The sequence below is a fragment of the Amphiprion ocellaris genome, chromosome 16 (genome assembly GCF_022539595.1).
Source record: "Amphiprion ocellaris isolate individual 3 ecotype Okinawa chromosome 16, ASM2253959v1, whole genome shotgun sequence".
NCBI lineage: Eukaryota > Metazoa > Chordata > Actinopteri > Pomacentridae > Amphiprion > Amphiprion ocellaris.
In genome coordinates this window covers 30,937,318-30,958,756 of record NC_072781.1, presented here as the reverse complement: position 1 = coordinate 30,958,756, position 21,439 = coordinate 30,937,318, and the positions used below count along the sequence as shown (strand labels likewise).

Here is a 21,439-nt window from a genome sequence, read left to right as displayed (position 1 = left end):
TTTCATTGGACATTTGGGGGAAATTTATCAGTAAATAGTAGTTGTTCAGGTAAGTTTTATTTGCTTATATTAGTCTGCAGTCTGTTGTTTGAGTCCAACTCTTGCAAATATAAAGAAAGGTGTTCAACAATTAGGGAAAATGAAAAAGTCACCTACTGTAAATGAACACAACACTGCAATTTTAATACCGAGAAAATATCGATCTTTACTACATAATATTCAGTAGAAAATATGCTGAATAAATCCTCCTTTCATGAACTATGTCAGTGGATGTGACTGTTCTTATTTTCTGTTGTTTTTTTTGTTTGTTTGTTTTCCCAATTGACTTCTGTTTGCTAAAAGAAACCTACGAGAACTAATACAACTACTGTGATTAATTATCTTTTACAGTTAGTGTTTATTTGGCCTGTGTCTGCTGTTATCGCACCAAAAGTCAAAGTTTTCATGTGTACTTGCTAATAAAACTCATCCAAATTCTGTTTAATAAAAACCTGCGGCTCCACGCAGCAGCAGAAATGATGTGCTTCTTTAAACTGGGAATAATGTGCAGATTGATGGTAAATCATGACACTTTTGCTAAAATATGTAAAAGAAAAGCGACAAAAACAAGTGTTGTTTTTAACCAGATTTGGGATGACGATAGTAGTTCAGACAGGTCCCATATGGTCTAGCGGTTAGGATTCCTGGTTTTCACCCAGGCGGCCCGGGTTCGACTCCCGGTATGGGAACGACAGTTTTTCCCGTTGTGGAAAGTGGAAGGATATAATACAGGAAATACAGCATGTGAGCAACAAAATAATTGAAATCATGTATATGAATTGTAGAATTTAAATACGATCCCCGAAGTTTCCTTCTTCGAATATTCAGCAGTCACCTTACTTACTAATTGTTCATTTAATGTGCAATGAGCTTACACCAGGCAATTATATTTTATTCTATTTCACTTTATCTTTACGGAACTGAATATACGTCTCACTATATCTCGACTTTTAATCATTTTCCCCCCTCAGAATCTTTTTTCTTTAAATTATATATGTTTACCTTTATTTTAAGCCTCAAACAGACTGCATTCTATTTATCATAATAGCTTGTGGAAATCACTTCCATCATTACAGGAAGAAGAAGACTGTAATCCTCTGCTGGTAAACTGATCCTGTTTGGTTAAAGGAGGATCACGGTGACACGATGACTTCCTGTTTGAGACGGTGTCGTTTGGAGCCACTTAATTCCTGGATTAATGTTCCCAATGGGTTGAAATGACGCAGTTTGACTCGGGTTTCATTGGATTTCAACCTTGAACTTTATTTTATTACTGTATCTATTTTATTTAAGAATCAGCATTTTTAGTTTCCGCATCTAAATTATCCGGAACACAATGTAGAAGTCAGTATAGATCCCAGAGTGACAATTTCGTTACAAATAAAAGGAAACATAAAGAAGCCTGTTAGAAGAAAATTGAGTGTTCACATGATCATATACCTCTGTGCTAAGTTTCAGTAGTTTTCTACTTGCCTGTACACTCGCAAGAATGTATGTTGTAACCACATTGCCACACATGCAGCTTACAGTCACAACACACATACACCTCACCTGCTAAACATTCTCATTCTCACGAGAAAATTCTTCTTCTCACACCACACATATGTTTTGTCTCAGAGCGTGGGACCGCCCCACCCTCTGCTGTTCTGTAACCTATGCTTTATTATAAATAAAGGGATAAGGAACTGCTCGGCGCGTCTCTGCCTCAGAACGTGAGCTGAGCAGGGTGCCCTTGTACAAGAAATCTCTTTGTCTGTGTTTGATCTGTTTCTCTCCTCTCAGTTCTGTGATCCAGGTTGGAGTCAGCCCGCTGGAGGCGGTAATCCTCTGACAAAGCCCAACTGCAGCATTTATTGAATAATAATAATAATAATAATAATAATAATAATAATAATAATAATAATAATAATAGCATAATTTTCAAAAGAAACCTGCAAAAATTTAGCTTAGTATGACGCTTCAGTGTTGTCACAAATTTACAAAATGACAAACAATGTAAAAAACAAATAAAATTTAAAAAAAAAAAAAAAAAAAAAAAAAATATATATATATATATATATATATATATATATATATATATATATATAAAAATTTAAACTGCAATAATTCAGTTATAAATTATGCGTCGTTATGATGACTCGTATTTCCTCATACAATTGAAAAATATTGCTGTTTTTTAAAGCCAATAAACAACTAAATCTAAATTTAAATTAAAAAATAAAAATAGAATAACATATTACCAACTAGTAAATACAATTGTATGCCTTTTCAATCTTTTTCTAAAACGTTAAAGTCACAATATGTTAATTTTTTTCCTGCGTATATCGGAACCATCGTTTTTCATCCTCTGTTTTCGAGTCGGGGATTAATAGCGGACGAACCTATCCGGCAGGTAAAGCGCATGCGCAAAGGCAATGCACTTATGAAAATGATTATATGAGTGTTTTTTAAGATAAATTGAGCTTCCCCTTTAAAGAAGGAGACGACCACGGCGGTACAATGGCAGGAGAAGAAGAACAGAGGCCTGATAAGGTAAAAAATTTAATGTAGATTTACGTTTTAAAACGGGAATACAGTGAAAAATCCTGCTAGCTTCCAGTTTTCAGAAGGTCAACAACAGCAGTTAACGATGATCAACGGTTAAACTATTTTATTGGGTTTTAATTTTGATTTAAATGAAATGTTGCTGTTTTATTGAGTTATTCTAACGTTAAAAGCTAAAACTGAGTGGATGCTTAAACGGGAAACAGACAATTGTAGGTGCTTTTGGCTGCATTACAAACTTATTTACGTCTGAGTTGTTTATTTATGTAGAGATAACAAACTCTGGGTTAATTTAACTGTACGGGAATTAACAGCATAAAGCTAAATTCAAGCAGTGTGACCAGGTTGAAAGATTAACTTTTGAGGTAGTAAAGCTAGCTATAGCTACAGTGGAAAACCTCCATCAGTCATACCAGACTCTGTTCGAAAATTTAACATTTTACGATTAAATAGAAAACAGACACGAAACTCATATCGCAGATAGTAGCTAAGAGATATTTCAAAATAGTATGTCATCCTAAAATAAAATCGACTTAGAAAATATTTAACACAAAGCCCGATATTTGACTGAAACATGACCCGACTTATTTGCTGTTGTTACCCAACTCCAAATGTTTTAGTTTAGTCTTTTTTTAGGTGTAATGTGTAACTAAAACCACAGCCTGTATACAGTCTATTATTAGTGGAATATATTTACATCTAGTACTAAACTGTGAAGACATATTTCATGCCATGATTTAGGGATTTATTTTTGCTATGAACATAAAAATTTAATCAATGCTCTCTGGACAACATACACAAATTATATCTTTTCCCTCGCTAAATAACACATAAACTAAGAGGGATGAAGATGGTTGGAGTTCTTGTGAGACTTTAATATCTACTTCTGTTTGTTTATTTTCAGGGTTTTAGGTTGATGGGGATCCTGGATGTCCAGAAAATTCCATGTGCCAGAGAAGCCATCCTGCACGGAGCTGGAGGCTCACTAGCTGCTGGCCTGCTTTACTTTCTGGCTACCAGTGAGTCTTATTTGAGTCTTTCACTGTTTAATGGCAATAACATTGATAATAATAGTCTTTATTGCTATAGTATCTTTCAAAACTGGAGTTACAAAGTGCCTCACAAAAAATGTGCACTTCTTTTCATGGCCTGATTGTAAAATAATATCCGATAAGATAACCCTTTATTAATCCCACAGTAGGGACATTTGCAGTGTTACCGCAGCAAAGACAATGAACCAAAAAATACATAAGCACTAGTTCTAAAAAATAACATTATCGCACAGATTTTCTGATGAATAGAAATACTGATAGAGTACTGTTTTTGCACATGTTGTGGAATTTCATCAAGAGAACGATGAGGAGGCAGATACAAAGACACACTGGAGACTCAGGTGGCTAAACCTGAGAATAAGGTTTACTGATATATCAAGAGAAGTGATACAACAAAGAAACAGATCATGTGCTTGGCCAGTACCAGCTCTTAGGATTCGCTTTGACCTTTGGGTATATATTGGGTTGGGAGGAATGTCAGATTTATATTACAGCCTAACATGGGGACATCTTATCTGCTCAGACATGTCAGATTAAACAATATCCAATCTTGACCAGGTCAGGGAGTCCTGACACATCTTCTTTCTCCAGCAGTTGTTTTTGAATGTATCTCCTTCTTAACTTCTGTCTTTCTCATGGCCATGTTAAGGGGAGAGAAGGCCTGAACATGCTCACTGCCTTAGTTCAAGAGAAGGAAATAGGAACAGGGTTGATTTGAAGTGACCTATAGGATCTACAGGATGATTTAAGGTGACTGTAGTTGACAGATGTGAACTGTATGATATTCTGAGATGTCTTTAGCTAACAGCTACAAGGAAATACCTTAGTAAGGGGAAAGAGAGTAGTTTTTCCTTCACAGCACAGATTGTCTGTATTGCACAGATTACACATAAGTAGAAAGACGAAGGGAATAGCATGTATTCTAGTGTATGTGGAGGAATAGATATTGCACAGGGGTTTTTAAAGTGCAAAATATTCATAATTCACATGATATTGTAAGATGTCACCCAACTGTTGATGTAGAGATTTTAGAGAATCTCAAAACATTTTATTTTATGTTAGTAAATTATGCAAAACCTCTTGGTGTGTCCAAATATTTGTGTGTTTTAGGGGCCAAACTTTGATTTCAGTCACTTTAGAGAGAAATTAAACTAAATGACAAAGATTTCAGTTTCCATTGTCCAGTGTTCGGTTGTTCTCTGGACTTTACTTGAAAAGGTTTCAAAATTCTGATGCAAAGTTGGAATTTTACAAAATGTGACTTCATGTGTAGTTCTAAAAACTGCATTTTACCGTAAAATTACAACTTTCTTGTTGTATTCTAACTCTTTTTGCAAAGATTTTAGCTTTATTCTCTCTCTGAATATGCAACTTTACTCTCAACATCTCAGTATTTTCTTTCCATAAGTGCGGCTCTCTGATTATCTGCAATTTTACCTCCAATTTGATGCAGTTTATGAACCCTTTTTTTCCCATTCTGAATCATTTATTTCAGTGTAAAAGCACCGACTTCACCAGTTTATTTCATGCTATCTACACACACTTGAGCAGCTTCTACAATAACTTTGATAACCGTCAGTTTTCTGTCTGCAGATCGTATTTTTTTTCCGACAGGTGACATCTTTACTGATAAAATGGTGAGAAATACAGTAAACTATTTACAGTATTCACAGCAGTTAAGGTGACGTTACAGGAATGCTTCATGCATGTTGGTTTCCTGTGTATTTAAACTCTAAACACCACTCTGTCCTTTTGTCCTCAGGTCGGGTTAAGAGGTCTTTCGACGTAGGATTTGCAGGTTTTATGGTCACCACACTTGGTTCCTGGTAGGTTTTCAGTACACTTAGACGTATTGAAGGTACTTCAGAAAGTAGATCTTGCTTTCTGACTTGCTGTCACAACATTGGCTTGTTTATAATAGAAACTCTTCCGTATCTGTCTCTGTCTCTCCAGGTTTTACTGCAGGATAAACAACGCTAAACTACGCATGCAGCAGAGGTTCATCCAGGAAGGCTTAAAGAACAAAGTGGTGTATGAAGGAACGGTCCGAGACCCCACAAACAAAGAGACGCCTTCAGGCACTCCGTGACCTCCAGCACTGAACTCCTCCATGTTTTCCGTGAGGATTTGGAGAACACTGTGAGGGTAAACAGACTGAACTGACTCTGACTGTACACATCATGGAAAATACTGAAAACCAACATTTTATGGATCTTATTTTTGTTGTTTGTTGTCGAGGAACTCATTAAATATAGTTTCTGTTTGCAAAATGACCGTTTTCTCAATGAAGTGATACATTTTAATGTACCTGAAACTCCAAACTCAGTCCCTCAAATCCAAACCTTATATTGACTGGGAGGCAAAGCTGCTCATACTGTGTATCCTGCTCTTCAATTAATAATAAAAAAATCTGTGGAATTTCCTGTTTTTTAAATGCTCCATCCATTAACCAGGTTAAATTCACCAAAACCCTGATTCCACAAACTCTTTCCTTCTGTCCAAACATTCACTCGACACATCAGCCTCTATGTAATGTCAAAAACACTTACCAATGTGTTGATTTCAGTTAGTTGTGTCACTTTTGGAACTAGCACGCGAGTGAATGAATGAATCATTGTCATAATGGGCTTTAGATGTTTTTGAAAACAGCAAATAAGTAAGACAAACTAAACATCTGGATGTGTCGATGATGTTTGTCCTGAAGGTTTCGTTACACACAGAACAGAGCAGCATATTTGTGATTCAGCATCTAATCAACCTCAAAATTTACAAATAATCTTGCTGATTTAATCATTTTTTGTGTGTTTTTCTTTTTGTGAACAAATAAATTATTAAAATGAATCTTAATAAAATGGCCCGAGGAAGTTAATTGTCGTGTGTGATATTTAGCTAATTATGTAATTTCAAGTCTTACCAGTTATTTGAAGCAGAGATCAGTAGAATCAATAGAAACCAGCAGAAGAAAAGCTGACTCGAATTTCTACAGATTTCAGGTAAGAGATCATAACACGTCTCACTTTATATAATTGTTCACTGAACTTTTTTACCAATATGACTATGAAGGCATCATGCTGTCTTTCTGCGGAGCTTGAATGATCAACACAATAACCCTTTACATCAGGGGTGTCAAACATGTGGCCTGCGGGCCAAAACCAGCCCGCTAGAGGATCCAATCCGGCCCGTGGGACGACTTTAAAAAGTATAAAAATTACAGAGAAGATGTTAACTGCAGATTTTAAATTTGTAAAACTATAAATTTTAAATTATTTCTTGACCATGATAAGTTGTTTTGATCATAAAGTAAAATACTAGATTGCTCATTGTTCTTTTGTCATTTTGTCTCTCATTTTTGTAATATTTTGTCTTGTTTTTGGTCTGACTTCTGTCATTTGTCGCATGTTTTTGTCGGTTTTTTTCTGTTTCTTGTCATTTTGTGTTACCTTTTTGTCTCGCTTGTGTTTATTGTTTTATTTTTGGCATTTTGTTTCTCGCTTTTGTCATTTTTTGTCTCGTTTGTCCATTTTTTTTGTCGCTTTGCAACTTTTTCTCTAATTTTTTCTCTTTTTTTGTTTTCTTTCATGTGGTTTGTCCCATTTTTTTGTTGTTTTGCATCTCATTTTTGTCATTTTGTGTCTCATTTTTGTAATATTTTGTCTTATTTTTCTTGTTTTTTTCTTGTTTTTATCATAATGTGAAATACTATATCATTCAGTTCCAGAAAGCTGTCACTAAATATTTTGTGTCTTAGTAGAAACTCTGTGATCTGTAAGTTGCTGAAACTGAATTTTCTTAAGAAATTTCAGGTTGTTTATAATGTTTTGTAAAAAGATAATTCCTTAAATGTGAATATTTTCAGAATATACTTTATATTTATTTGTAGGTTATTATCCTGTGATTTTACTGATCCAGATCAGTTGAGATCAAATTGTGCTGAATGTTGCCCCTGAACTAAAATTAGTTCGGCACCACTGCTTTACTGTTATTCTGCTGTTTGGACGCTGTTGATGTCATATTTTTACAGTAGCACGGTAAGAGATCTGTGTGTGTGTGTGATCATATTGCTGCATGAATGAATTCGTTGCATGTTTTAACTTTCACAGGTTTGCTGTTGTACGACTGGTTGGCCACAAGGTGTCACTACATCCACCCTGTGACTATTGTTCCTGCATAAACATGCCCAACTGGTCCTGTAATAAGTTCACCTGATGCATGTAAATAATCCCACAGAAAAGGTAAGATGAGACAAATCACAGCAAACTAATTGGATCAAGTTTAAATCTTTCTTGAAGCCTGCGTGTTTTTACTAACGACTCAATCCAAATTGTCATACTAAGATGTATTTTAGCAGTTACAAGAAAGAAATTCTGCACATCTGGATGTCTTGAATAAGAAAAACTTAAAAATCTTAAAAATTTTATACATGTTTGGGAACAATCAGTACAAAAAACTGTATTTGATGATGCAGCTAATGCAATTTGTGTATTTAATGGTGAGACAGGTGCATGTCACTTTCTCTAAATGTTGTTTTCCACATTAACTCATAGTTTTGATAGGGAAGCACTGCATTACTGTTGAACTCCCTAGCTGGTGCTGATCCATGATGATTTTTAATGACTTTTGTGCTCTTAATATGACACAAAGCACCTGAATCTGCATTTTCACAGCCAGTACTCATTAGAAACTCAGGGGGCTCGATGCCCGGTACCTGATATCTGATATTCGATTTGATATTTGATATAAGCAGTATATTACCGATAAAAACAAGAAAAGCACTCAGAGAGCACCGTACTCTGCCAAGGCTGCTCAGCCATTGTATAATTTCTGTTGGAAAGTCCTGATAAGTCTGCAGCGGTGGGTTTGTAGTAGGATCATAATCATGTGATCATCAGCGGGCAGCTGATGTAGTGTTCACTTGTTGTCATGGTTACAGTGACGTCATGCTGCTATCTGGCAATGATATAGAAATCTTTAACAAATCCATGGATCCAGACTATAAGCTGCATCACTGCCAAAATCTAATCACTTGGTCCTTGTGTCATTTCTGAGCTTCCCTGAAAATTTCATTCAAATCTGTTTGTCTGTTTTTGAGTAATGTTGCCAACAGACAGACAGACAGACAAACGCACTCCGATCACCACATAACTCAGCCGCGTTAATAAAAATACTGTCATCAAAAACATTTAGACACAAATTCCAACACAAACTTTTGCTGAAATGCCTTTATTTATGTTTTACATATGTTTAATTAAAAGAAATCTTTTGACATTTATCCTGCAGTTTTTTTTTTAATGGCTATAACTGGTAACCAATCAGACAGCGCTGTGGGCGGGACAAGAACGCAGAGTGACAACGGATAACAGGCAGGCGGCTGCATCAGACCCAAAGCAGCACATTTCAAAATTAATTTACTGGGAATTTGTTATGATAATCAGCCAGACTGATGAGACACACGGCATGAAACATTAAACCGTTCTGCTCAGACGCGTGAAAACAGACTGACCTAAATTTCTGATTTAACAGCAGAGAAAGTCAGGCAAAGAAACAAGAGTATCCTCTATCATGTAGGACTTGGACGACGGAATTATTGGCATGTTATTGTCTGAATCCACCGTCACTATCCGGCGCTTCAGGCTTGCCATTCTGAACTTCATCACCGACTTATCCATGAGAGGACACAGGAAGCGGCCTGTGTACTTCTGACAGCAACACTTGCTCGTCTTATTATAGAAGACCTTTATCTGAGCGTCCTGTGGGATGATTGTTCCACCAGAGCTGTTGGCTCACACAAGTCAGGAGCGAGATGTTACCTCATACCATGTAGTACCGCTCTGATATATTGTTTCTCCGCTCTTGACATCGGGGAGGACAGGGGGGAGGACAGGGGGAGGACAGAGGGAGGGAGGGAGGGAGGGACATCTGTCATCGTCCCGGCATGCCACGCGCTCCCATGTGGAATTATCGACGAGGTTATTTGTGTGTGTCATATTACAGCAAAGCTCGCAGGACATGTGAAGTCAGGTGAAGCGCCTTGGGCTTGAACCAAGTTGTTTAATTCTAACATTGGTTTTTTTTTCTTTTTTTTTACATCCATGTTCGGCTACATTTCAGACATATTATTCACAAGATTCATTGTATTTGAAGCCATCTTAGTTATTTCAGTTAAACAGTAACCCATTAAGTGATTATTTATACAGTCAGTAGAGAAGAGTGGTTTTTTTTGTTGTTGTTTTTGTTTTTTAAATGCATCTTACTATGAAGTAGTAAGGTCTCTCTTTTTTTTTACCTTTAAAGCAGCACATCTATAATATTGTCCAAATGCTTAAAGGGAAATTCTGGTGTTTTTATAACCGCCTATCCTTATTTTTATTATCGTATCCAAGAGATTTGGACAGACAGATGGTGCAGATGGCAAAAAAGTAGAATATTCCTACATTTTTTCATGATTTTCACTCAATTGTTAATTATAGGAGACATGATTCCTGGTTTGAATAATAATCTTCACATAGATCCCCATTTTATTGCAATAGTTGGGACAATTCTAGAAAAAAATCACTTAGCTTTGTCGTGTTTTTTTTGTTTTAAACTCAAAATACAAGCAAAAAGAGTCCATAGCTGCAGCTCTTTTATGTGCCTATGTTAAAATTATACCTTTGTATGTGTGTTTTTATGACATCAAAATGTCATTTTTTTAAAAAAATATCAAAATATGTCACGACACCTCTTCATCCAAATGTCGATTTGGGGCCTTAAAATTTAAATTTACGGTTGATTAAATACCAGAACTTCCCTTTTAATATCTAAGGTAATCCTTTTGTGAGTTTCTAAAGAAGTGAAAAAGCACTTGAAAAAAAAAAAAGACACATCACTTTGCAGCTGCTGCATTCCAAGTGCAAAAAAATAAAAAATAAAAAAATCACACTGACCACAGCCAAAGAATAAATCTGAAAGGATACTAAAGGAAAATACAACAATAATGCCCGTGTGTGAAAGAAAAAAATGGCAGAATTGGTGGATTTATTTTAAATTAATTACATGATTGCAAATTTCAGGGTCACCGAAGCGTCTTTGCTTTCATGTCGCCTGTTTTGTGTAAGCCGTAATTAAATCAGTTGGTCTTCAAAGCATGAAAGAGCAGGTCAGCAGGCTGTTTTTTAACATTCATGCATTTGGCAGTTGTGCAGCACGTCGGCAGTATGAACCAAACTGCTGGTCCTGTGTCACTTTCAACATATTTTAGTCTTATTAACTGTTGTTTTTTTTTTTAAATGTTGAAAGCTGTTGTACAACCAGGACTAGAAGCAGAGTGGGTAGATTCCCTCATGAGCACAGCTGCCAGACTCTCAGTGTTAAGAGGCATTTTTTAAAATATTTGTCTTTGGAAATTAAAGAGAACTATTTGTGTTTTTTGGTCCTGATCCTAATCTGTGTCCTGTAACATTCATTCATAGCATATTTTAGTGTGTTTTTGTTCATTTTTTCAACATAATACACCCATGTATTAGGGCCACAGTAAGTCTGCATCAAAGTGAGTAATTTAAATAGCAGGAAAAGTGCACACCACAGATTATTTTATCGTTTACAATCATGTTTTCTATAGTGTTTATATAGTGACGTGTATATAATACGTGGTTGAGAAGCCGTCCTTCTTCTCCGCGATGACGAAATATTGAAATTAAGGTTCAGTATTCAACCAAACATCAGCACCTCTAACTGTTCTAAACAGCTATGATTAACCTGCAAACTGTCAAAGCCATAAAATGACTATGAGCATCCGGCCAGTGCGGTTGGGGGTCCGTCGTCTTATCCTACAACGCTTGAAAAGCATCGCTGCTGCATAAAATTGCAGAGAAACTGCTAAGCTCTTGTAACAAAGAGCGTAGGTGAGATGTTTTTCTTTTTATGCTGCATATAAAAATATACAAAAAATTCAAAATATACTGTACTATAATTAAAAGTGTCTCATTATTTGTTTTTGTTTTTTTTAAAAAATAACAAAGTAATGTGAAATGTATAAAAATGTTACTTCAAATGAGGTTTAACATGTAAGTTCTAGCATTGGTTCGCACACTTCATCGTTCTCGTTTTGTTCTTTCAAGTCCTGGTCCTTGAAGTCAGATTTGGCGCCACCTTGTGTTTGTGTTGAATACTGAGCTTTTACATTGAAAACATCCCATTTCTCAGGTATCAGGCCCCTGCTGAACAGAACAGACGCCAGGTAGGAGAACAGCAAGATGGCTGCCACGGCAGAGAGCATGCAGATGGTCCTGATGGGAGAACGCTGGACGTAGACGCCCTTCACCAGAGTGCATCCTGGGAATTTGAGAATGGTCGGTATCCCGAGCAGCGGTTCGCCGCACAGCACCCTCAGCAGGATGCCGACGGCGCAGCCCAGAACCGCCCCGTAACCGTTGGAGATCCTGAAGAAGAGGACGCAGACGAGCTGAGGTAGCATGAGGGTGTAGGTGAGGTCGGAGCGGAGCAACCAGATCATCAGGACGCTGTTGTCCAGGAAGGTGAGCGACGTCCCGGCCAGGCCCACCACCACCACCGACACCCGGATCACCCACTGGATCTCCTGCTCGGACGCCTGCCGGGAGGAGGAACTACCATGACGACCCTACATTCAGCGATTAAATCAATGTGCAAAATCTCCCCTTGTTTCTCACCTGTGTCCTCAGGATGTTCTTGTAGATGTTGGAGGTGAAGATGGAGGCTGCAGAAAGCAAAGCCGAGTCGGTTGAGGACATCACGGCAGCCGCCACCGCCCCGATGCCGATGATGGAGATGTAGGTGGGGGTGAGGTGCTGCAGGGCGATGGGCAGGACGAGTCCCGTCTCTCCACGTTCGACGGGAGACGGAGAACCGTAAGAGGTCAAGTTCCAGTCTGAGGAACAAAAAAAAAACAAAACAAAAAATACGTGTTATAAACTTTAGTGACGACAAAGAAACACAACTTAGTTAATTTTTCCTGAATGAGCCAAAAGATAACTACAGAAGCCATCAAATGGCATTTCAATTAATCCTTGCTTTTGGGAATTTCTATCAGTTTTCAGTATCATGGAAAATCTGAAATGACCAGTTGCTGTTTTCTTGACAAACTCTACACTACAGGCCTTCAACCCTGACAACTTGGTTTGACTTTTATCGGAGTGATTAAATAACTAAACAACTGCAGTATCCAAAATACATGAAAAGTCTTGTAAGAGTTCAATAGTTGCAATATACTATGTTTAAAAATATGATGAAACTAACTGTAAAAATGTTAAAATGGACACTACGAGGTCGAAAATTACTTTTAGAGTCATCGTTATTTTGTGCATAAATACAACAGATAATCCATACTACAAGAAGACTTTTGCAACATGGCAAAAAAAAACCCAGCAATCTTTCCCAAAGAGGGATGTAAGCAAAGACTAATTGCTAGCAGGTTTGGAATCTGCAAAATAGCGTCCATTACAACCTTAAGAACAAAACTGCAGAAAACCGTGTTCCCAGTGGTCTAATAATCATTTCCAAAGCTGTTTATATAGTTTTAGTCCGTTCCTGATTCGTACTTGTCGATGCAGCAGCCGCTCCGAGCAGTATGGGTGGGATTCCCAACGTGGGAACGATGAACGCCGCGGCGAAGCAGGTAATCTTTGCTGTGCTGGAGGAGGCGGCCGACAGCGTCCTCTGGTGGAAGTTCTGGAGACCCAAGTTCCCCAAACCCTTGGAGGACGAAGAGAACGAGAGGTAAGAAAAATAAGATGCTTTGGGATGTTACTTTATCACAGCACGATGTATCTGTTGGCAAAAGAAATGCTGAAAACTAGAACAGCTCAAATATCCTGAAACCTTCGACCTCCTGAGGAGTTTCAGCCGCGCTGGGAATATATTCCTCAGATCTCTTCCACACAAATGTATTAAGAAAACTGAGCTAAACCTTCGTACAAAATGTCATGACTAGTTCAGCTGTCTTTTTTAGCAACCACCTCGAGTGCAGGAATTCACATTTCTGCAGAATCTGAACAAATATAAAGCCTGAGAGCAGTTTAATGGAAAATCTGGACAAGAAAGGCTACAGTTTGATTATGAAAGACAAATTGGCATCATCTGCAAAAATGCAAAGAACTTCACAACCTGTGTCTTGAACTTCGCTTAACACGAACAATAAGGGCATCCTTGAGCAAACTTCATCCTAAATTAACCATAAATGTGGGTTTAATATTAGATTTTCTCATTTTCTTGCACTCACCAGTAGTAGAAAGTTATCAATCCACCTCCAGACTCTGTCGGCCTCCAGAGTCCCGACCCACGGATTCTGGTAGGTTTTATTGTAGGCTGTCTCAGTGATGTCCAAGACAGCCGGGTTGATCAGAGTGAAGGGGACGCACAGCCACTACAATATAAGTCAGTAATATTCAGCAAACCCTAGTAAAGTTCTTTTTTAACCAACACATTCCTCATTTAGCTGCTTTTCTGAGTGTCCAGGTTCTTTACAGATGCCAACAGTGTTTCTCTACAGCTCAGGCTGGCGATGCAAATACATGCTGATTTCTGAGTGTCCGAAAATCTCAGTTTGCTGCTTCATGAATTATTGAGTGTTGTTATTTATGGACATGCATGTATATATAGTAGAGAGAAATGAGAGAAGGGGGCGATTTCAGAGGCAGCAGCTGTGATTTTTGCTTAACCGTGGCCACTGCAGCTTCTATAAGCTTGCATTGTAGGATAATGACCAACTAACCATAGCAAAAGTGGAAAAGAGGCATCATTAAACTAAACCTAGAGTTAGCTTAACATTAGCCACCAGAAGCTACCCCTCACTACATAAGGCTGTAGCAGCAGAACTCCTGAATGAACTGAAGTGAGCATGAGTGTGTTTCGTTGTGCATGACATCCACTTTTCATTGGTAAAATAAAGAAATTTGTAAGTTACACAGTTGCAGTTTAAGTATATGGGCAATTAGCCTAGCTTAGCATACACAGAAAGGCCTAGTGTGGTTCACCACAGTTCAAAAATGCATTTACCAACACCCCTGAGGCTCGCTAGCTAACATTGTGTGTCTTAAATTATCTAAAAATGAGAAATTGCAGTTTAATCCTCTGAATTCCAAGCAGTTTTTAGCCGTTTATGGTCACTGTGGGTTCACTTTTCCCTGAAATATAAAGTCCTGTACCTCTATGGAAACAGAACAAGCATGACTAGAAGCAGAGAGAAAATAACTGCCCTTTGTGCAGTATGACATCAATATAATGCTATAAATCATATCAAATCTACATGCTATAGCCATTTTACTGCTTTCATTTTCAGTGTGTTTCCATATTTGTCTCCTATCTGTTCTGTGTAAACATGGCCTGCACTTCAGCCGGAAAGTCCCAGAATTATTTTGTCATGATTGTTGAGTTGCTGAGTCACTGATGGCTTCATGGTAGTGCCAAGGAGCTCAGAATTTTTAGTTTTTGTTTTTTTTTTAGAGAATCTGTTGAATCCAAAGGGTTAAGGGTTAGCAGTTTTTAAATGAGACGTCTAACGATGTGTAGATTTTTTTTTTTTTTTGCCTTGGAATTGGGTAATTTTCCCAAACAAAAGGAATTTTGCAGATGATTAGCTCGATAGGGGCTGCACAGTGGTGTAGTGGTTAGCACTTTCGCCTTGCAGCGAGAAGATCCCTGGTTCACGTCCCGGCTTTCCCGGGATCTTTCTGCATGGAGTTTGCATGTTCTCCCTGTGCATGCGTGGGTTTTCTCTGGGTACTCCGGCTTCCTCCCACAGTCCAAAAATATGCTGAGGTTGATTGATCATTCTAAATTGCCCGTAGGTGTGAATGTGAGAGTGATTGTTTGTCTATATATGTAGCCCTGTGACAGACTGGTGACCTGTCCAGGGTGTCCCCTGCCTTCACCTGAGTCAGCTGGGATAGACTCCAGCCCCCCATGACCCTAGTGAGGATTCAGCGGTGTATAGATAATGGATGGATGGATGGATTAGCTCGATAACTGTTATAAAGCTGAATATACAACCATTTTTTCAGTTTTTACGGTTTCTTTTTATAGTAACTGTTGTAATTTTGCCAGTTTTTAAAAATAGAGCATTCCTTTCAATCCTGCTGGTAGCTTTTGTGGTATCATGTTAACACCAGCAGAGACACTGCACAGTTGGAAGATGAATAAATTGTTTGTCAGCATGTAAATCCAACCACAATCTGTTGTTTTAACATTTTTGCTTGTGTGCTGATTCTCCAAGCAAGGAACAATATGCTAATATGTTTTAGCGGTGCCTCCAGTCTTGATGCTAAGCTAGGCTAAAGCAAAACAAATAGTTAACGGGTGAATTTGGAAACCCACCAAGCTGATGAAAATGAGGATGAGCTGAATGATGTCTGTGTAGGCCACTGAGTAGAGGCCTCCCAGTAGAGTGTAGGTGATGGCGACAGCAGCAGAGATCCAGATGCTGACGGTGTAGGACAAATCCAGGATCACACTCATGGTTACACCTGTCAGACACACACATATTAGCGTTTTAAACACACTTCCTCACACCTGAATGTGAACTAACCAAAGCAACGGAACTCTTAACCTAAGATTAATCGGATTTGGTAACCATAAGACAAGCTAAAGTAAGATAGAAGTTAATGTATTTCTATACATAAAGTCTTTAAAGTGAAACATCGACCAAAAAAGAACATTCACAGGGAGATAAGTTTGTAGTTTTACTTAAAAATATTAACCATAAAAGCACTCAGAGAGCGCAGTACTCCGCCAAGGCTGTTCATTCCCTCATATGTCATTGGCAGAAATGCAGCATTTATTTATTAGTCATTAATGATCAGAAATCACGGCAATATAGAATGAGGCCATTTAATATAGATGTACCCACAAACAAAATGACCTTGCGCTGAGCACAGATGTGTGTTCTGCATGTGTATGTTATGTACAGATACTGAATCACGTAACATAAATATGTAGCAGGTGGTGGGAATTGATGGGACTCAGAAACACCCCCACAGTTTAATCAATTGTTCCACGTATGATTTTCGACAGATAAGTCCCAATAAGTCCGCAGCGGTGGATTTGTAGTAGAATCACAATCATATGATCATCAGCAGGCAGCTGACGTAGCGTTCACTTGTTGTCATAGTTACAGTGATGCCGTGCTGCTATCTCGCACTAATACAGAAATCTTTAACAAATCTGTGGATCCAGACTATAAGCTGCATCACTGCCAAAATCTAATCACTTGGTCCTTGTATCATTTCTGACCTTCCCTGAAAATTTCATCCAAATCTGTTAGTTTGTTTGTTGTTGTTGTCCGTTTTTGAGTAATGTTGCTAACAGACAGACAAACAGGCAGACAAGCCAACACCAATCGTCATGTAACTCCTTCGTTCCTTGGCAGAGTAATAAAAATAAATGTGAGTTGAAGCAGGGAAAGTGACCCTTTGAGTAGCTATAATAAGACTTGATGGTTTTTACTCTGCCAAAGAACGCGGTGGAGTTATATGATGATCGGTGAATGTTTGTCCGTCTGTCTGTGCGCAGCATTACTCAAAAACCGATTACAAACCTACAACAAATCGACGCATCAAGACTTCTGTCGGAAATGATATAACAACTGAGCCTCCTTGGTGGAGTACTGCGCTCTCTAAGTGCTTTTCTGTTGTAATTATGTGGTAAAACATGTGCATATATCGACCCAATGCAGTTAGAAAACATTAGCATATCGGATATCATTACAAATATAATGTCGTGCATCACTATCTGAATGTAAAGCTTCAAAACCTGCTCACTTATCTGGACATTTATGCAGAAATACAGTAACAAGCCCAATTTATAGGCCCATTGTAATTATGCTGTCTGAGGTGGAGTAGAAACATAAAAGGAATGTGTAATGATGCTGCTGCTGCACATAATTAAACGTCACTTTTTGCAGCAGTGTTTGGGTTGTGTTCCACTAATGCACTGACTCACTTTTAAAGGGCTAAAAACAGCACAATATAGCATTGTATGGTGTTAAAGTACAATCCAGGAGTGAGAACTGTGCAAAGCGACGGCAGCTGGACTGTAAATGTTGGTCTAACATGTAAGCTTTGATTGAAACGATTAAAAAAAGTGACGTTTCTTGCACCTCGGTGGTCAATTACATCGCTGCAGTTTGTTTGTTTACCATCATATACGTCTGAAAGCCGTCACCGCTGCGGTTGTTGGTGTGATTTAAGCCCCTTGTTCCCCTGATGGAGTTATTTCAGACTGGCTGTACAATATAGACAAAGGCTTGTGTTTCACTCAGCGCCTCGGCAAAGAGCTGCGATCAACAGCTGCTCCGCTGCCGGGATCAACAAGGATCACAGACGCACACTAACACACTGGAGGTGTTGCATATAGAAACATTCTTACCTAATCCTATGAGTGTCCCTGTCACCCACATAATCTCCGATACAAGCGACGCCAGCGACAGAGCGGCTGTCGGTACTTTTCCGTATTTGATCTGGAACGGATCCATCATGGTCACGTATTTGTTGTTCCTCATTGGCTCGGCGAAGAAGAGGCCACCTCAAAGACACAAGAGAGAAAGATTTAGATCTGTGTGTGCTAAATATATTGCTCCCTGAGACATTCTTCGGCTAGAAAACACTTAAATTAGACGTCTTATTTAACTAATTCCTTCAGTGGCTGCAGAGCAAGGTGTAATAATTAGGATTTTCCACAGATAAATGCTCACATCAGGCTTTGCTGCTTATTTCCCAAAAATGCCTTATGTCATTAAATGTTAAAGGCGAAAGCTGGTTATTAAACAAACATTGTGAATTTACAGTAACAGTAAAAGAAAAACTATCAGTGTGCATTCAGGAGGCTTTAAGAGGATAAATCTTTTCTTTCTCATGTGGCTTTCACGTGGAGAAAGAATGCTGTTTTTCTTTGCTAATCTGCACAAATAAGGAAACTTGTGCAACCTGTTGTGTTTTCATCAAAAGAAAAACATCATAAAACCTCCCAAATGCTGAAAATTCACCCTCAGGCGCTGCGTTTACACTCTTGGCTTTAAAATTTAGTGATGTTCAGCAAAACTCTGGGGATCGTTTACATTGGAACGTTATGTTCTTTACACTGAAGGGGGAAAATCCTCTCCTGTCTCACCTTCTTATAACCGAATTCCCACATTTCCCAGGAAACCTTTATGCAGTTTAAAGAGGAAAAACTGCAATATATGAAGAAGGGAGAGTCTAGTTCTGATTCCACAGTGAATATACAGTAAGAACAATGATATTAGACTTTTATAGACTCAGACTAGAGAGCATCTTTACAATAAATGACAGATTTTCTGGACTTTAAGGTGAATTAAAGTCTGACAGAGCAGCACAAAGCCTGACAAGCTGAGTGTGAAGCCTGAGGATAAACGATTTTAATTAAGGTAACACCTATTCAACTATTACAAAAAAACAAAAATTTAGTGCTTTGTGATCTGCCACCTTGATATTTACTGCCAGCCTAAATGTCAACAAGAAAAACTCCTTGACTGAGCTTAAAAAATCCATCTCAAAGACACGTTTGGAAGTTTTCTCATTAAAATAATCCCTCCATGATGGAATACGGTTCAGATGTGACTCTGTGCTTTCAGAATATCACTGATTTTCAGCATATAAACATGTGTAATGCCCTTATTTTCCATATCCAGAAGAATCTGAGCAATATTTTAATGTCTACATGTGGAAGAATGTGTACCTAAGTGTATATTTTTTTACTTTATACCCATGTTTCCTACACGTTTGCAGTATCCTCTTTGCAAATTTCCCCTCTGTGCGATTTTTACAGGCTAATCTTAATCTTAAATGTGAGAACTTTTCGCCTCTCGAGCACACCAGCTCTCCTACAGCTCTGCTCAAACACTGTAAAACTGCTCCACGCTGCACAATTGCAATATTGTAGTGATTCAAATGGTACATGCTGGAGCTGGGGGTGCAAGTGGCTCCATGGTTAGCTCTTCAGCCTTGCAGCTAGAAGATCCCCAGTTTGCATCCCCGTCTTCCTGAGATCTTTCTGCATGGATTTTGCATGTTCTCCTTGTGCATGCGTGAGTTTTCTGGCTTCCTCCCACAGTCCAAAAACATGCTGAGGTTAATTGGTGACTCTAAATTGTCCGTAGGTGTGAATGAGAGTGCGATTGTTCGTCTGTATATGTAGGCCTGGGATAGACTGGTGACCTGTCCAGGGTGTCATCTGCCTTCATCATAAGTAAGCTGGGATAGACTCCAGCCCCGCCCCACGACCTAATGAGGATTAAGCAGTGTATAAATAATGGGTGGATGGATGTTAGAGCCGGAAACTTAATTCTGTAGGTTTATTATGTATGAAACACCAGAAGTCTGAATCTGTGCTTTTACAAGTATCATCGCTAGGTGGAAATACTCAGCCGTAGCCTTTACTGCTTATCTTAGAAATAGACGAGGTGTGGACTGCCTACTGTAAACTGGCTGCTCTCCAGTGTCAGAGGACTGTAAAATCACCTTGATGTCTTTCATTAGCTGCAACATCTGGCTTTGAGTTGAGAGTCTTTACTGCGATTTTAGATAGAGATCAACACACTACTGTGTGTTAGTGCAGCTATATCCCTCTTATAGTCACACACAAGGAGCACTGCCCTTGTCTGAGGCACTATATATGAATTAAAGTACATTTTTGGCTCGCTTTCTAGCTGCTGTCCTTGCGTCTGACTCCAGCCAAGTCTGCCTTTGCTGCTGACAGAGGACGCTCATTAATTAAAGTGTCAAATGTGGCATTTTTCCTCATTTCCTGAGTGATTCCTCGTTTTGTTTTTTTTAAGCTCCTGAGCAATCATGTGGCAGTTTTCTTGAATTTGACCCCTCAGCTTCTACAATTCTTTTCTTCTTTTTTTTTTAAAAGCCTCACCAATGATGAAGCACATGGTGGCTGCGATCGGCATCACGGCCCAGATCAGACCCATGGAGGGGTTGTACACTGCCTCCGCCGTGCCCACGATGAACCCACCTCCAACCCACGTAGCTGCATGACACACACATTACATACATACAGTGATTCAGACACACACACACACACACAGTAGAGGACATTAGCAGGAAGGAAGCCTGCTGTCTGCTGCTGCACCTGCCTGCAACCTGATATGTGAACACAAACCAGCCAGTCTACTGTAACTTTAATAGCAAATTAAATTTAAATGGTGGGTGGTGGTGGCTGGAAATATCTAGGCTAAATTTAATGACCAATTATTTAAAAGCACCCACCTTGAGGAGTCGTATGGAAAAATAAAATGGTTCAAATACATGACGGTGAAGCCAACTGGAATAAATGTGAATTCTGGTTGGCTTATGATTTAGAATTTGGCACGTCAGGATTGGTCGATATGAGAACAAAACCGCCTCGGAAACACGTGCACATTTTCATTTTTTTCCCCACACCCCTCCTCCTTCAATTTTTATTCCTTTTAGAATAAACGGGCGCTGAGAAATCGCGTTGCATAATTCGCAAATCGCTCCGCAAAGCAGAATATATGAAGCTAGAATTAAATAAATAATGCAGCGGCTTTTTAAAAGCACAGATAAAAGCAGAGAGTCCCTGTCGTCCTTGGCTGATTTACTCGCCTGTCATGGTGAAGATGCCGACCACCAGGTTAATGCCCCGGTTGCCCAGCAGAGCCATCTCCGTTTTGTCCCCGTGGCCCTTCTTGGCCTCCCTCTTGGACTTGATGGAGGCCCAGATGCCGATGCCGAGCACCAGCAGGTAGAAGAGCATCATCACGGACACTCCGGGGATGTTGAGAGCCATGGTGGAGCCGCAGGATTCCGACT

At 38.8% G+C, this 21,439-nt stretch overlaps 2 protein-coding genes and 1 non-coding gene across 3 annotated transcripts; 2 read left to right on the top strand and 1 right to left on the bottom strand.

Annotated features, from left to right (window-relative positions):
* The first annotated feature begins 656 nt into the window (after window positions 1–656).
* On the top strand, window positions 657–728 carry trnae-uuc (transfer RNA glutamic acid (anticodon UUC)). Its single transcript has one exon. It is a non-coding gene; the product is annotated as a tRNA-Glu (tRNA).
* Window positions 729–2,410: 1,682 nt separating this feature from the next.
* On the top strand, window positions 2,411–6,499 carry LOC111583964 (cytochrome c oxidase assembly protein COX20, mitochondrial). Its single transcript, XM_055018287.1, has 4 exons — window positions 2,411–2,571; window positions 3,488–3,602; window positions 5,398–5,461; window positions 5,589–6,499. The coding sequence occupies exons 1-4, from the start codon at window positions 2,539–2,541 to the stop codon at window positions 5,722–5,724; spliced, it is 348 nt and encodes a 115-aa protein (XP_054874262.1). The 5' UTR covers window positions 2,411–2,538; the 3' UTR covers window positions 5,725–6,499.
* Window positions 6,500–8,839: 2,340 nt separating this feature from the next.
* Window positions 8,840–21,416, bottom strand: LOC111583968 (high-affinity choline transporter 1-like). Its single transcript, XM_023293222.3, has 8 exons — window positions 21,233–21,416; window positions 20,523–20,636; window positions 18,012–18,167; window positions 15,963–16,111; window positions 13,870–14,013; window positions 13,190–13,343; window positions 12,302–12,519; window positions 8,840–12,222 (listed from the first exon to the last, which is right to left on the bottom strand). Exons 1-8 carry the CDS (start codon window positions 21,414–21,416, stop codon window positions 11,671–11,673), a joined length of 1,671 nt encoding a protein of 556 aa, XP_023148990.1. The 3' UTR covers window positions 8,840–11,670.
* Between the last annotated feature and the right edge of the window lie 23 nt (window positions 21,417–21,439).